Raw genomic sequence first — 16,298 nt, forward strand, 5'->3', positions numbered from 1 at the left:
GCAGTGGTGAATACATCTGAAGTGGGAAAAATCCTTTAAAAACAAAAATGTTCACACTTGAAATATGTTTGGTGAGAGAAAGCAAGTCAACAACCAACAAAAGATTTGGCTACATGTTCATCGCATACTTCCAACACACAAAGTTCTGGTTTATCACAACTCAATCACAAACAAAACATAAATCAAAAGAAAGCACTGTAATATTAAAACGAGTGAATATAAATATTGCACTTCCAAACAACACTTAGTTCCCAGTGCCTAGTTGTTATCCCTTTGTTAGAGGTATTTATGCCATCATGTTTAAAAGTAATGCAGAACTGAAATATCTCAATTATCTCAAACTACTGATGTGATTGCATAAAAAGGACTAGGCAATGGGAAAGGTAATAACAAAACACAAAAACAAACATTCATAAATATGCCATTCACACAAATCCATGTATGCATGAATTCTCACATGTATACATGTAAGTACACACAACTGGAACGGTAACCAACAAGCAATAGTATTTACACGTAGGACACATTAAACCTATGCACATGTCAAAAGAAACCAACACGAGGCATTTTAACGTTGAGTCCCTGCAGCCTTTGGGTGTGGGATGACTTCAGCTACTTCTCATTTTAAACGTGGGCAGCTTTTACACAGAAAAAATGAATAGAAAAATACAGTATCTCACAGCAACATACGCTGTATGCTGAAGTGCTGAAATGAATCATTCTGCCTTCAGCCTTTTGTGAAGGCTACAAGATTGCTGATTGTCATGTCTTCAGTTAAAATATCATTATACTACAACCATTAACTCCCCCAAGCATCATTTGCTTCCACATGCCCTCCATTTTGAAAGAGCCCAACCCAAACCAAACAGGAGTAATGACACCCCCCACCCCCACCCCACCCCAAAAAAAAGACCTTGAGAACATTGCATTTTGACAGAAGCACCACGCTGCTTCAAGCCTTATATGAGGTTTCACAGGTCTGTGGTGGTTCCAGTCCCATCCCAGTCGACTACACAACAATGATTTTTTGCCAGTATTGGTAACTCTCAACACAAACACACAGGATTTAAACAAAGTGATCAGTAGGAGTCAAATTCAAAACTCAAAGGAAGGTCAGTCAGTCAGTCTTTGGTGTCTTTGGAATAATATCAGTAGATTTCCTTTGAGTGCAAAAACAACTTAACCCAGCACTGTCCACCAACCTGAGGCAGAGAGAGATCAGTTCAGTGAACAGTTGAGAAACGCTCATCTATGCATTTTAATTCCCGGAGTTTGCGGGGTGGTGGAGCCTATCCCAGCACATATGGAGCAAGACTGGGGCTTACATTTTGGCCAAGGAATTCAATTACAATTTGCAACTAAAGCTGAGCTTTTAAACAGATGTTGCTGTTAAATATCTGTCAATGTAATGTTGCCTTTACTTAAGGCAAATTAACAGTTTTCTAATTTTTGTGTTTAGGAGATATCAGAAGAATACTTTCAGGCCTCTGCAGGCAGCATAATTCACAGCTCCTAGATGCCACAAGCAACATGTGGCTGTATCCTGTCAGAGGCAGCAATCATATCAGATCATTAGCACCAATATAAGGCAGTTAAATGGAAATAACAAAATTATCCATACCAAGAGTCCATACAAGTAAACCCAGTATGCATCTTCCTGCATCTCCAGGTTGATGGTAGCCTGCATTTCTTTTGCAGTCTTTTTTTTTTTTGTACAGCCCAATGTTAGCCTTAGGCATGGACACAAGTTCGATTTGATAACAGTCCAACCCTGCCAGCAAAAAAGACATAAATTAAAAAGAAAAAAAGAAAACATTCATTTGGCTTGGAGATTTTTGGAGTTTTGTCTTCCTCTAGTGCAGCACAGTGGAGTTCCAGTAGTCTCTCTTTGGCGTAACTCTTCAACTGCTTTTTTTTTTAATCCACTCTACATGTTCAAATATAATTCTCCGTTGCAATCATATGGCCAGGTACTGTGGGTCTGGTAGCTTTGGTGGTTATTTAGGCCTCAGAGGCAGCCTGCGGTTTGAGTTGCGCTTTCTCCATGGCAGTGCCGTACGGGTCAGATCGCTTGAAGAAGCCAAGCTGCAAGAAAAAAAGAAAAAGAACAGACATAATCAGATTCATTGCAATTTCATTGATCTTTCAGACCAAAAAATCTTTCATGCTACTCTTCTTTTATATCACTGCAGTACTGACCCTGTATAAGATGTAGATTAGAAGACCCAGAAGCAGTAAACCAGCTAGAATAGCCAAGATGATGATCCACAGTGGAATTGGGTTCTCGATATCTGGTTTGTTCCAAACCACTGGGGTCACCACCTGAGGATGATTGGACAAATTGTCTTCATCGTATTTTATCAAAACACAAATATATATATTTATATGAAATGAGCAAATTGGAATAAATCAAATACCTTTTTGTTTCCACTGGGAAAACTTTTAGGTTGGATTGCATATGGCATCTTTTTCACACTGTATCTGGCCAGACACTCCAGCACATATTGCTTATAAGGTCTCTGAAGAAGAAAACATTACAAATTATATTCAAAATGCATACAGTATACAAGTTATACACTAGGTGGCGACATTGACCGTGTGTCTCTCCCTAAGAAAAGTCACTCAGCATTCCCAGCCTATGAGAAGCTGTGACAACCATATATTAAATTTTCAGCACATAACACATGTCTGGTGTTACAATATGCAAGAGGTGGTAAATAAACTGTGTGTAGATCAGACATGACAAACACTGGTAGAAGCTGCAGTCTGGACACCAGTGTGGAGCAAACTGCACTACAGCAACTGTTGTCCCATTTGTTTAGGCAAATATGTGAAACTGGGAATACTGTCAACTGATTTAGAACTACTGCTGAGTACAAAGTGAACACAAACAAAAATGTCTGACTGACAACGGCAGCTTTTTGCCTTTGCAGCACATTTGAGGTCGAGTCTCAATGTTTTTTTAATAATGCTTTAATAAAAATGGCTTCTCACTTCCTGCCAGAGTCTGACATGAGAAAATACACAGGCACTGGTAGGAAGAGACTAATCTATAGTGTGCGGTCTTTTGTCTTGTGTTTGGAAGGCATATAAATGTACACTGTGTGTCTGGGGAGTTTGCATGGCAAGGTTCTTCACCCACAAACCTCAGTGAAGGTCTCTGCCCAGACGCGGGATCGCATTTTAAGAATAGCTGTAGTCCCCTTCTCCAGAAGCCCCACATTGCACTGGAGCTTCCAGCAGTCCACAGTAGAGCAATTCTATGCAAACAGAGAATGTCCATATTATAACGTTGATTAAATACGTTTTAAGTCATGCATGAATAGTATCTAAAAAAAAATGTTATTCCCACTAATTTAAACATGAGAGAACCTAAATGCAGGTGGAAGTCATAAAATGAAATCTAATAATAATAATAATAATAATAAAAACTAGTAGAACAGATATAGAAAAGCCGGTGGAACAAATGTAACAAAGAGTCCAATGTTATGATCCCTATTCCACGGCTGCTTCGAATTAGATTGAAGGAATGTCATGAGACTGTAAAAATGCAGCATGCACCACTCGCCACATTATTGCCCAACCACTAAAACCGGCCCATTTTTCTCAAGACTGTAGAGTACACAATCTTAATTAGATCCCCGTAGTGCAGCTCGCTACATTTTACATTTTAAAACATGCGCGCTCTCTGTTTTAAAGCTGGTACTGTAGCCAGACCACCCCTAGACTGAGAGGTTTCGGCGGGTTTCCTGCGGGAACACATTAGTTTACTTATTACACAGAGAAGGGCAAACGCAGGAGAAGAGAGTACCCGCCTAGCTCCTTCAGGCTCAGTCTTAGACAGACTTAATAACTATTCAGACAGACAGAGAGCATATCAGTCCACTTCTGCTTAATAGACATGCTTGAAGCCCAAGGGCAGCGGGGCCTCAAAGGTTTGTGAAAATGACATGAACATGGTCGAATGCCAAAGATGCCTCAGACTCAATTCCCACATATATCCTCCCCGGTGGGATTATGTGGTCAAGATGTGGATCATGGTGGCGTGGACCTTTAAGAAAATAACAGTGCAGCTTGAAAACGCAGCTGCTACATGGAAGGGGTCTGTAAAGTTTGACATTTGGCACTTTAAAGGTGCTGTAATTAATTAGTTGGATTTGTACTAATAAACCCTCAAGTCTACAGTTATTAATAGGTTGTTAATAAAGAGGACTTTGGTCCAGAATCAGCTGCAACCTACATATTTTTAATTTTAATTCAAGGTAGCAAGGGGGTTTTAGTCTATCCCAGCTGTCATAGGGCAAAAGTTGGGGTACACCCTGGACAGGCCGCCAGTCTTTAGCAAGGCTAACAGAGAACCCACACAAGCACAGAGAGAATGATCTCCAAACAGAAAGACCCCAGCTCGCCTGCAGCTTTGAACCAAATACCCTCTTGTTATGAGGCAGCAGAGCTGACCCCTGCGCCACCGTGCTGCCCTGCAAACCTTTTAGCAAGAAAAATATTCTGGAAAGTGGTTTCAAACATATTACACATGCTAGCAGAATAAGGTCTACGCAACATTCAGTGGCTTACAATGCCACTGAATGTTGCATGCACTACAACACTATGAGAGTAAGACCATTTTAAACAAATTAAAGTAATTTGGTACAATTAGAGCCAGTCCTTCAAAAACTAAGCAGGTCACCTTTAATTCTCACTCTCTGACCCAAGCATTGCAAAACAGTAACACACTCTGATTAAGACTCACATTGAATGGAGATGTCTTTTCTCTCAGGCATAAGAAAAAAGTGCAGACGCAAGAGAAACGGGAGAAAGGGGTCGTTCATACTGGAGTGTCATTGGACACGCTTGATAAACGACCACAGTTAGAAGAGACAGGCACACAGACAAAGACCTCTTTGGTGGAGGCAGGTATCCACAGACAGAGGGAGACAGAGCAGCTACCTACAGCTTGGTGGATCAATAGCACCAGTGTGTGGGGGCTCAGCAGGCTCATAACACCCAGAGCCAAAAATTAGAGAGCAGTCTGTGAAGTAAGCAGTGCATCACAGTCAAAAAGCCTCCTATGCCTTTTCTCCACCACTACTAAAGGCTCTTTAATGTTAATCACCACAATGGGACAAGCCTGTGGCCTCTGACCCCTCCCTTTTAACGACATCATAACCTAATTTCCCGGTCCCCAGAGCCTCATGTAGGAGCAGGGCCAGTATCACCAAAACAGGGCCGGATTTATACACGTTAAAACACCCGAATCTATAGTTTCACATCTAAGTTTTTGTGTGGTGCAAAAATGGTTTGAACTTCATAATCACATTTACTCCAAACTGCAAACTGAAGCTCCTCATTCGTTTACTTTAAAGACACCAATCAGTCATCGACTGCTAGACTCCACCTTTTTTGTCTGACAGGGTTCAGTCATGCGTAGAACATGTTGTTCTTACAGAATGTGACAATTTCCCTCCAGGTGCCTTACCAGGTTAGTCAAATGCACAAGCTGATTCTTGTGGACGTCCCTCCTCTCGAGGCGATGCTCATGGCCCTTCAGCGCCAGATTAGGTGATTCCGTGGATGAGCGCTGGAGCTAAAGGAAGATAGAAACACACAAACCGCCCATTAGAACAACACAGGCACTGACCTCACCAGGCAGAAAAGTGCACCACCCTTTCTGTCAATATAAGACCTAATGTTAGCATGACCCTGAGGCTTTTGGTCATTAATCAGAAGCATGTGAGCTCTACTCCTTATAGATTCCCAAGGAAACACACCGTACTTAGCAATTCACTAGGGGGGGGGGGACATTAGATCACAGCTAAGACAGATGACCACTCACAGTTCTGCTCAACATCTGTCAAACTTCACATGTAAACACAAACAACCACACTAAAATGTTTTGCCCACAAAATCCCCAAGCTACAACTTAGTATAAGGGGGCTGTTGTAGATGAGTGAGTGTATTGCTGGGTGAGGTGGTTCATCAAGCTGTGCTGAGCATAGGGAAGAGTTTGAAGTTCAAAGCAGTGGTGGGGAAAGTGTCCTGGGTGGAGCTGAGATTCAGGGTGGAGAAGGAGGGTGTGGGCCAACCATTGGGAATCACACTGGGAAATGATGAGAGATCTTCACTGTCTGATTTTGCCTCATTTGACCCTGAGAGGTGTGTATCTGAATGTCACTCACATCGAGGTTTCGATAGTTCATGTTTTTGTCAGATGTGCAGTTAATGGGGCCTTCTGTGGAAAACTCCAGAGGGTAAAGGAGAGTTTGGCCTTGGACACGAAGAGGGCAGCGCAGCTCGAGTAGGGTATGGCTGATCCTACTGGGGCCATTGTTCACAAGCTGAAAAAAGAAGTAAAAAAGAAAAAGTTTCATATGTCAAACATTAGAAAGACTACACAAGCAGCCTCATTTTTTTTCCATCTTCTTATCAGTGCAGCTAATTTACAAACAGTTTCTTTCCCATGCTGAAACATTAATACCTGGTGTGCTTTTTTTAATCTACAAACAGCTGGATGCCACTGAGTCCCGCTGTGAGATCTGGTTTTCCTTCTCTGTTGCTCTAGGAAGACAACTTTCTTTTTGAACTGTAAAATCTGCTTTTCAACCCAATCTGCTCAACCCCACTGAGTCTTCACAGCTCACGTTGATTACCTCATAGATGTGTTCCACGGCGGGCCCGACGTCCTCCTCCACATTATAATTTTTGGTCACCTTCCAGTTGGCCGGCGGAAAGAAGACCTTATCTGGTCGAGACACACTTAAAAAGAGAAGGAGGGGTATGAGAGCATGTGCCCGAGGTGCTGGGGACTTAATGAATTAACAAAAGGTTGAAATAGGGGAATTCTAACACTCTGCTCACCCCTGTAGAATGACATCAGCCTTAACAATCACCTCCAGCTTGTAGGGTACAACCTCACTATGGGAATTATTCTCATTTTTACTGTGGAAACAGAATGGAAGAAAAAGATTCTGATTAGCTGATGTCATTTGAGAGCTGTGCAAATCAGTACTGTTAAATCAGAAGCAGCCTATATAGTCTAAACTCTCTCTCTGGGTGTTCACATCAGGGTTATTATAGTTAACCAAAACGAACGAAATAACGAAAACTGAAATTGAAAAAACATTGTCGTTAACTGAAATAAATAAAAACTAAAATTAAAAGGAAGAAACGACAACTAACTAAAACTGAATTGTGAGTTTACAAAACTAACTAAAACTAACTGAAATTATAGATATTGTTATTTTTTCAAAAGTCTTGTGGATTGATATGAAATCATTTTTTTCCTCTCTCCGAGTTTAAGCTCGGAACGCCGTCGGGCAAATGGGTGCGCATGTGCGTGCGTGCGCACACCGCGCTGCTCCTCAGAGAGTCCCATGTGGAGTGTTTTTTTTTTTGTTTTTTTTTACTATGATAGCACAGATAGCAGCGAGTGTCTTGTTGTGGATGATGTTGTGGATGATGTACGGAACACTTCTTAGTCAGGAAAAAAAACACCAACATCAAAGTAGACCTGAGAAGCGCACACAAGGCAGCTACGGAAACCGCTCTCATCCTACAAGGCAACCTGGCCTGCACCTCCAGAGAAACGTGACTACTCGTCGGGTCAACGCAGCCACAACGTTGTGTTTAGTCCTTGTGCGTTTCCGGCTACTTTATCAGTCAGATAATAACAATCAGGACTAATAATCAAAGCATCAATATAAGGACTCACAAATGTCAGCAAATTCCTGGAGGGAGCTGCTGAAACTATGGGAATGGACGTGAAGAAATGAAGAAAGTGAAAAAACAGGGACAAATATGTTTGCACCCTAAAAACTGAGCACAAAGAGCAAGGACCAAAAAACCCCCAGCACACAACCACAAGGTAATTAACACACGCAATCCAGCTATACATGCATAAATGCGGACATGAGGTCGGACACTTCCGTAGGCTGCATAGGCCGCAAAGACCCTGCAAGTCTAATCAGCGAGCATCTAACCAAGCTAGCTCCAAAACAGAAGCAGCATCAGGTGGAGAGAACATCAGGATGCAGCTGGATTTGAGCTTTGACTCCTTCAAGGAGTTTGTTTTTGTCAAACACCACATGTAGCTGTTATTAATCTGCTGCCCTGAGGCTGAACTTTATTGGGAGTTTATTGTAGAATTTATCGAGTTTTGGAGTTCATATTGTTCTTTGTTTCTCCCTGTTGATGTTCATGTGTGTCCTTAATATTACACACATTTAGCATGTAGTTCTGCTGTCTGTGAACAGTTGGTTGCTGAATATATTTCTTTAAAGGGTATCTTTAAAGCGTACCTGATTAAGTATGAAAATACTAAAACTAATACTGAAACTAACTAAAACTAAGCATAAAACCAAAAATAAAAACTAATAAAAACGAGCAAAACCACTCTGAAAACTAATTAAAACTAACTGAATTAGAGAAAAAAAAGTAAAAACTAACTAAAACTAAACTATAATGTAAAATCCAAAACTATTATAACCCTGGTTCACATCAAATCGTACCTGCGGATCTGCGTCTCAAACTGAATCGTTTTGTGTGTGTCCTTCAGTCGCGGCACTTTGAAGCGTAGGCCTGCCCAAAGCTAAGAAGAGAAAGTTCAGACACATTAACATTTTTCATTGCAAGTAACAGAGAACAGGTAAGGAGCTAAGAGACCCTATCTAAAATCTACTGAATGCCTGCTGGAGGTTGCATACTCTGTGTTAAGTGCCATGAAGCATTTTTAGATACTCATCTCATTTTCTGAGAGAAGTAATGTGTTAACTTCGTGTCCATCCAGCAGCACAAAAATGTAACTTTTTGTTATTGTTTTGCACATTATTAAGTGTTAATTTCAGATCTATTTAAACTAGAGAAGTCTTTTTCTCACTGTTAGTTAACATGTAGCCAACTGTCTTCCACTGCTGACCTATTAAAAACATGCTGTCCTGTGACTCAATGGATAAAAAAAAAAAAAAAAAAAGGGAACTGATGGCACAAAAGTAGCCTGTACTTCCTGTCACAACATTTCCTGGCACATGCTGACTTTTCCTGTGCTATACACACCCAACCTTGGGATGGCACATAACTCCTTTTTTGAGTCGCTGTGAACTGATAACTATGTTTAAATACACTTTAGCTACAGTGCTATGTGCTGCAACACTTAGCAAAAGACAACCAAAAGTCAACATTGCTCCTACATTGGTGCCAGACTTCATTGGGTTCCCCAAATCACAGCTGAGGTATCGGGTTTGGTTCTCCGTCTCATAGCTGCAGGTCAGCTGGGTCAGGCTCTGGGAAAGAAGAGAGCAGAATGGTCAAACCACACTGAAAGAAAATCATCAAGAAAAAGATTGAAGCAAAAGTCCCAAAAGACATATAAGTTCCTGAAAGTTGTAGATTTTACAATGCCACTCTGATTTGTTTCTTTTCACCTCATTATTGCGGGCAATGCCACTGTAGTCAGCTTCAGGGGGCAGCACCACATACAGCTCTGCTTCATATGCCCCTCCCTCACCCTCATTCCTTGCATTGAATGTCAAGGTCAGGGAGTTGTCATCACCTAGGTAGACTTCCTTTCTGTCACTGAGAACCCAACCAAAGGAAAAGAAAATATTAGCTGGGTCACTGGATTAATACTTCCATAAAAAAATATGGATTAACTTGTTTTCCAAGCAAACAAGGACATTCTTTGTTCACATTTGCTGGGAGTAGAACAGGCAATAAATTGCAAATTGATCTAATAAAGCTAATATACAGTAATTGCAGGCATTGCACTTGGAACATCTATTTTATTTAGAAACTAGCTGCAAAAATGCATCTATTAGGTTAATCTCAAAATAGCCCACTTTAAAATATTTTTCCCAGGTGGTATTAAAAACATAAATGCTGTACAAAAGGCACAGGATAATAAAACATCTCCCCCTTCATTGCTTTCTCTTACTCCCTACACCTTCCCTCACAGTTAAGCACAAGGCGAAATTCCACAAGAAGGGCCACACGGGAGCTTTTAATTAGAGTCTGTTCTCATAAAAGCAAGGGGAGCAAAAGGGAGAAGTTTTCTGAAGCTGATCCTCTGCTGGCCTAAGAGTCAGCTGTAGTCTGATTTTAACTGGCATGGCACTTTTAAAAGCAAACAAAGCCTCAAAATCAGAAAACACCACAAAAACCTAAGACTTCCCTGAGGGACCCTTGGTCTAACAGGTTATGTGATTTGGCAGTAGAGTAGAAGAAAAAACACAGTAACAGTGGTTACATTTTTTTTTGCAAAAATTCCACTAAATCATGGCCATCTCATCAACCCCTCCAACAACTATTAGGCTGCCATAATTTACTACAGAGCAGACAAAAATCAACAAGGTATTACTTTAATTGCACTAATCACACTTTCTATGTCTGGGTTTCTACTGGATGGGGCACAGCATGCTCACAGCAGGTTGTTCCATATGTAGTAGATCAGTTATAGATTGGGAAAAAATGGAGTCAGATGGTAGATAAATATAGGAATGTGAAATCAAAATGACAGAGCAGAGAAGGGAGTATCAGGGAGGCAGTTATTTTTGAGAAAACTGCTAACAGATTTCTCAAATCAAAGTGTAGCAGGCACGGTGCTCCTAAGGGCCTCAGAAGAAGACGGGATTGAGACTCTGGCAAAAAGCTCTCCAAACAGATTCCTTTCATCTTTTCTGTCTTTCCCCCTTTAGGGTTTGTCATAGCACCTGTAGAGCCGAGCTATTTCCTGTTTTTTCAAAGAACTGTGCCCCTACTGTACTACAACATTGTAGCTATTAACACTCACTCTGGGGTATGTGAAACTAAACAAAGGAGGAGAACAACAAAAACAGCTGTATTTATGTTTTTGCACTTAAAGCCAGAGTCCCCTTTTGCATAGTGAAGGTGAAGATTTCAGTGTCTGTGATCCTGTTCAGAGTTCACTGGTATTATCCACTGAATTCCAAATCTATTTCCTAAAATCGGTGTGCTGTGGTATTTTTGGTAATAACTAAGGAAAAAGACTCACCCATTTACAATCAGCTTCAAGTCAGGAACACAGATGTTGTCGTCTCCGCAGTCCAACAGAATCTGAGCCTAAAAGATAGATATCAGGGATGATGAAAGTTTGAATATAGGGCTGCAGATTATCACGATCAAGCAGTAGGTTTTGACACTTATTCTACATGTGGAGAGAATTAGATGCACACGATAAATCTAATCATCTGTTTAAGAGAGAGAACAAGATGAGTGTAGCAAGATGCAACATGCTGTATGACTAATACATTCCACCACCTGTCTCCGGACCACCATCCAGCACTCACTCACACACCTGGACTGCAGCCCCTCTTATTTACAAGACATCATCACTGCGCATCAGACAGCTAAAAACACAGAGACAATAACCTCAGTGAGGTCATGACAGAAACAGACAGCCCAGTGAGCCAGCTGTCCAGGCACGCACGTGCTTTCTGCTTGTAATGTAAAATAGGGAAAATGATGAACAGGGTGCAGATCAGAGCTCGTGCAAAAGAAGATACTCCTGTGGAGCTGAGCACAAAGCAGCCAGCTCCCAACTCTAACCAGCGTCCCACATCACAACGCTATGTGGTAAACCGCGCCTTCACCACACACTGCACCACTGCAGTGTATGTTCACATGTAGAGGGAAAAGCCTACAGCCTAAAGGAACTTGCCGAGACATAAGATATCTCTGTTGACCTGACAGCAGGAGTGAGGGTTCAGAGATTACAGTGGAGGGAAAGACAAGAAAGGAGCAGAAACACTGCTGCACAAATGTATGACCGCAGAACGTGTGGCAGGGAAAGCCCTGTGGATTGCTAAATTGCATCCCCCTGCGACTATGACAGTGTGATGATGCTTATGACGATAAAGACAATAAATAGAAATGGAGGAGAAGATTAGAGAGAGACGAGCACCCCCCCTTGTCATTACACTATCCAGGAGCTCTAATTATGCACACCATGTTAACCACCATGCTAACTTGGCCGCATGTGCACCCTGGCTCATATGTCTGTTCGGGGCAGGAAAACAACACCATCACTGTACTTAAACAACACCAACACTGACATCAGCACATGACATAATGAGGACAAACATCATTCAGTAAAAACAAAACACTACCTTGGCAATGTGACTGGAGCACATTAATCAAAATCATACTAAATTGGTCAGATGATTTTATCTTAAGAACAGTGAGGGCATTGATGCAAAATTTCAGCCGGTTCCAAGTTCTAAAAATGTGGCAACAACTTGCATCTTTACTGGCTCTGCACAAATGCATGCTATTTGCAGGATGAGAAATGAGACAGCAATTAATAGATCCATCACAATGCCATAAATCTTCACAGATGCATGTGGAAAATGTTAGGATGAGAGAGAGAGACTGCGCTGAGCACATCAGCTGCCTTTCATTCTCACTCCAGCTTTAAGAGAGTAAAAACTTGGCAGAGTCAGCGAACTGTTACATCGCCTGCCACACATTCTCAAAGCATATGTGAAAATCAAGAGGGCATCAAGTGTCTAATCTAGGCCAAGGCTGTGGTATAATAGTCACCCAACTCTGTTTATATACCATTATATTCACACAGTGTAAAGCAAAATTAATTAAATCTGTTGGCAGTCTGACACTACTCCCACTCGGCTTTTATACATTCACAGATCAGATTTGCCCTCTTTGTGTGTCATCAAAGGGTTTTATTCTGGTTTATGGTTGATATTTTCACTCAGACTTTTTTCAAGGTCTTGGTTCAGCAGTAGAACACGTGTTGGAGGCCCAACGGCTTTGATATCTAGGAAAAAACATCAGCGACAGGGTCCAAAAAGGGGAAAAAAAAAAAAAAAAAAAAACAGATAGAAACACACAAGGGTAGAGAAAGAAACAAAGAAAAAGAGGGAGCTCAAACTAGACTGATTGCTATTCCCCTAATGCTCCAATCTGGTGACTGTTGCTGAACTAAACATATGGTGAAGGCTGTGCCACAGCTGAAAAGATGCCTACATGTTGAAATGTCGAGACATTTCAACCAGAGGGGCAAACAGCCTGCCTGTGCCCCTCCCTGAAATATTGACCATCCTTCTGTGCCTGCAGTTTTGGAAGCAGTCACCTCAGTAGCTAAGCAGGCCAAGAGCTGTTCCTGCTGGGACAGGGAAACACTCCACTGTACATGTGTCTCACATTTTCATTTTGAAAACAACTTTCCAGACACCCTGGACCTCTTCCCAGCCCAGTAATTTTAAATGTACAGAACAAAGAATAGGTTCACGCTTTCATCGTGGACAGGAGAGTAAAAGAGCAGTTGGTCCAAGATTAGTGAGTGATGGCAGAAAGTGCTACAACAGATCAGAAAGAATGAGTGGAGGGAGTCTCAGAAGCATGTGCACATTATTAGTGAACATACTAATTTTGATTTTAACAGCTCTGTAGATACCGGGGTTAGTTAACTTAGCTGATAGAAGCTTGGGCAAGTGTAATTCACATTCAAGTACCTTCTGTTCAATTACGTGTGTGGTCTGATAGTTGAGGATGGGCCGCAGGCCGTGGGAGTCTGCTGCAGCTTTTGGGTCCAAGCTGAAGTTCAAGGCCACATAAATAGCGGAGAGTTTATCTCTGAACTCTTTCTCATCCTGCAGTGAGAAAAACACATTTAAGGATTTTTGGGAGATATGATTGCACAAATGGTGAAATTTTGTTGTTTAAAATTATAAAATAACTACATCTATTCTCCATAGTTTACATTTCATTTATGTACAATTTTTCAGTAATTATTCTAACCATCTCACAGGCTGAAAAAGGGTTAGTTAAAGAGGGGACATACTCTTAGGTAGATCTTTTCTTGGTGGCACATACGCTCTCCATGGCTCAACCTTACAATGCTCTGGAGCAAAGGCTGCTGGGAATTCAAGAACAGAGCCCTCTTCACTGCACCTTTCTGCTTGTTCTTATGACTATCAAGCTGCACCTCCACCTGGAAATCTGGAACACATAACACACACAAATGCCCATTCATGGTATGATAAATGCTCTTGAGTCTCATAATGACAGGTTTGAAAAGGATCTCCATAAATACACCGAAGTACACATAATGTAGTCAATGTAACCTGAATATAATGGAACAGAGAACAACTTTGTACTGAGGAAGGAGTAATAAGAGATAATAACTAAGAGTTAACAGGGAAATGGATTGAGGACAGAAGAGGTTTGATCATTCAAGGTGGATCACAGAGGATATTTGGCATGCTGCATTCTGCTTTTTGTCATAAGGAAATCCAAAAATCTACATAACTTGCCAGAACACTTTAACCTACAGACTGTTATGGATTTAAAACATTACCACTGGTGGCTATTTGACAGTTTCCTTAGTTGTAATAAAATGCAGATGTGGAAAATTGGCTCACCTAAGTTGCTTGGAAGGTGCTTCCCATCAGCAGATATGCAGAAACTCAGGTTGACACTGTTTTGGAGAGAAAGGACAAGGACATGATGGGAGAAGCATATCCATTAATGGTAGAGATTCAGTGTAAATACTGTACACATAAGACACCTCACATGCCCTCTCTTGTTCTCTCACTTTCTCTCATTGGTGATTTTTTCTCTGTGTGTGTGTGTGTGTGTGTGTGTGTGTGTGTGTGTGTGTGTGTGTGTGTGTGTGTGTGTATGTGTGTGTGTGTGTGGGTGTGTGTGTGTGTGTGTGTGTGTGTCAGCTCATTACATGGTTCACATTACAAAGCATGAAGCACGCCGAGATTTCAGTGAATATTATGACAAAATGTTTGGAGATACACGGGCATGAAACCACTTTTGTTGGCCAGGCTGATAAATCAGTGTGTCTCCGTTTTCCACCCACAGCCCTCCCCACACACAAAGAAATAGCAGAGTTAAGAAGGGTGAAATTGAGCAACGACTCAGGTTTCACTGCTGACCAGTCAATGCCTGTCTATATAAGCCTGTAGCTCTCTCCCATGACATCAGCCACACAACATGCCGCTGCTGTCCAAGACTGCAACTCCAAAACCCCCAAACGCCTTCACTTGTAAACCCTTGAAAAGAGTCAAAGCAAAAAAATGCAAAAGAGAAAAGAAAGATGAACTTTACTGGGGGGGAGCAAAGATACAGGAAGAGAGGTGAAAAATGAGAGCAAAAGACAGAGAAAGTCCAAAGACTTCTCTTGAAGAGTAGTAATAACTTCATGTGAATGCTCTTGTGTCTGCCTTTTTCAGCACAACTGTGTGCGCACACTCACGGGAGTCTACGTGTCCTGATGTTTCCCAGCTGTGTTCCACCACCAAACAATATCTCATTCAAAGCAACTGCAAAAACCTTCCAGCCTCTCCCCTCCCAGCCTCCCTCCCATTATTCCCTCCACCCCCACCCCCCACTACCAAAACCTCCCCATCACCAGGCAACGTAGCATAATCAAGACACGTGTATACAACAGTTTCCTTTATGGATCAGTATGTAGAGAAAGGGGGAAAGCTGACACAGGAGCACAGTGTCAACCATGTTGAGCAGCGAGCTACCGTGGTGTGCTTCCTCGACTGCTTTTTTTTTTTTTTGGAGCTGGAAACTGTGCAAAGTTGGATCAGGCTGAAAGCAGCAAACAATGCTGCTATTCAGCAATTTTTTTTTTCTCAACTCCACAAAATAAAGCGTGTGATATGAAGACACTATGAAAATAGGTCAGATGAGAGCAGTACTCAGTATACCATCACTGTGTAAAGGATATTCTTTATCAGAACTTCCTATCATGATAGTGTGTTTATGTATGAGGGAAATGGGGAAGCCCGTGCCTCTGCATCCGAGTCCAAAGAAATACCAAAAGTGGAGAGCTGCAGGAAACAGAGCGTTTTGTACTATCTGTACTTCTGGACCATCTGAACACTCACCAGGAAACAGGAACGCTGGAGTTTCCACTGGTGAGAATGCAGTTCTTCTCCTCAGGGTTGATCATGGTGGGGGAAACTGTCAGCAAGGCACTGGTGTTCACTATCGGACGGGATCTGTAGGTAACCAAAAGAATGCTGGCTGAAAACACAATCATCAAATATTATATTTTCCACTTTAGTGCTTTGGAGATTGGGTTCAACATTTTCAGAAATCTATTTCTTGTTATCTTTTTCCTTTTTGTTTAGTTTTTCAAAATGGATGAAATATCTGTCCAGTGAGCAAAGAGTCATCCTGGCAGAGCTGAAGGGACAGAGCCATGCACATTTTTTTTTTCAGACTTCCTTTTAGAATTGAATTTTTAATCAAAATCCTAGCAAAAAAGCAAATAAAAATATTTCCCCATTATTTCACTTCTTTTA

General features: G+C 41.5%; 1 protein-coding gene across 1 annotated transcript in view; it reads right to left on the bottom strand.

Annotated features, from left to right (window-relative positions):
• Window positions 1-914: 914 nt before the first annotated feature.
• The window catches only part of itga5 (integrin, alpha 5 (fibronectin receptor, alpha polypeptide)), a 32,586-nt gene continuing 17,202 nt past the window's right edge, over window positions 915-16,298 (bottom strand). Inside the window, exons 15-30 of the mRNA XM_030734296.1 lie at window positions 15,879-15,992; window positions 14,391-14,446; window positions 13,811-13,968; window positions 13,482-13,619; window positions 11,003-11,070; window positions 9,417-9,567; window positions 9,183-9,275; window positions 8,505-8,584; window positions 6,856-6,936; window positions 6,648-6,753; window positions 6,177-6,335; window positions 5,477-5,584; window positions 3,147-3,260; window positions 2,418-2,519; window positions 2,200-2,322; window positions 915-2,085 (exon numbers count right to left, since the gene is read on the bottom strand). Coding sequence (XP_030590156.1) covers window positions 2,002-2,085; window positions 2,200-2,322; window positions 2,418-2,519; window positions 3,147-3,260; window positions 5,477-5,584; window positions 6,177-6,335; window positions 6,648-6,753; window positions 6,856-6,936; window positions 8,505-8,584; window positions 9,183-9,275; window positions 9,417-9,567; window positions 11,003-11,070; window positions 13,482-13,619; window positions 13,811-13,968; window positions 14,391-14,446; window positions 15,879-15,992 — 1,735 coding nt within the window. The 3' untranslated portion in view covers window positions 915-2,001. The remainder of the gene's footprint in view (window positions 2,086-2,199; window positions 2,323-2,417; window positions 2,520-3,146; window positions 3,261-5,476; window positions 5,585-6,176; window positions 6,336-6,647; window positions 6,754-6,855; window positions 6,937-8,504; window positions 8,585-9,182; window positions 9,276-9,416; window positions 9,568-11,002; window positions 11,071-13,481; window positions 13,620-13,810; window positions 13,969-14,390; window positions 14,447-15,878; window positions 15,993-16,298) is intronic.

Source organism: Archocentrus centrarchus, chromosome 7 (assembly GCF_007364275.1).
Source record: "Archocentrus centrarchus isolate MPI-CPG fArcCen1 chromosome 7, fArcCen1, whole genome shotgun sequence".
NCBI lineage: Eukaryota > Metazoa > Chordata > Actinopteri > Cichliformes > Cichlidae > Archocentrus > Archocentrus centrarchus.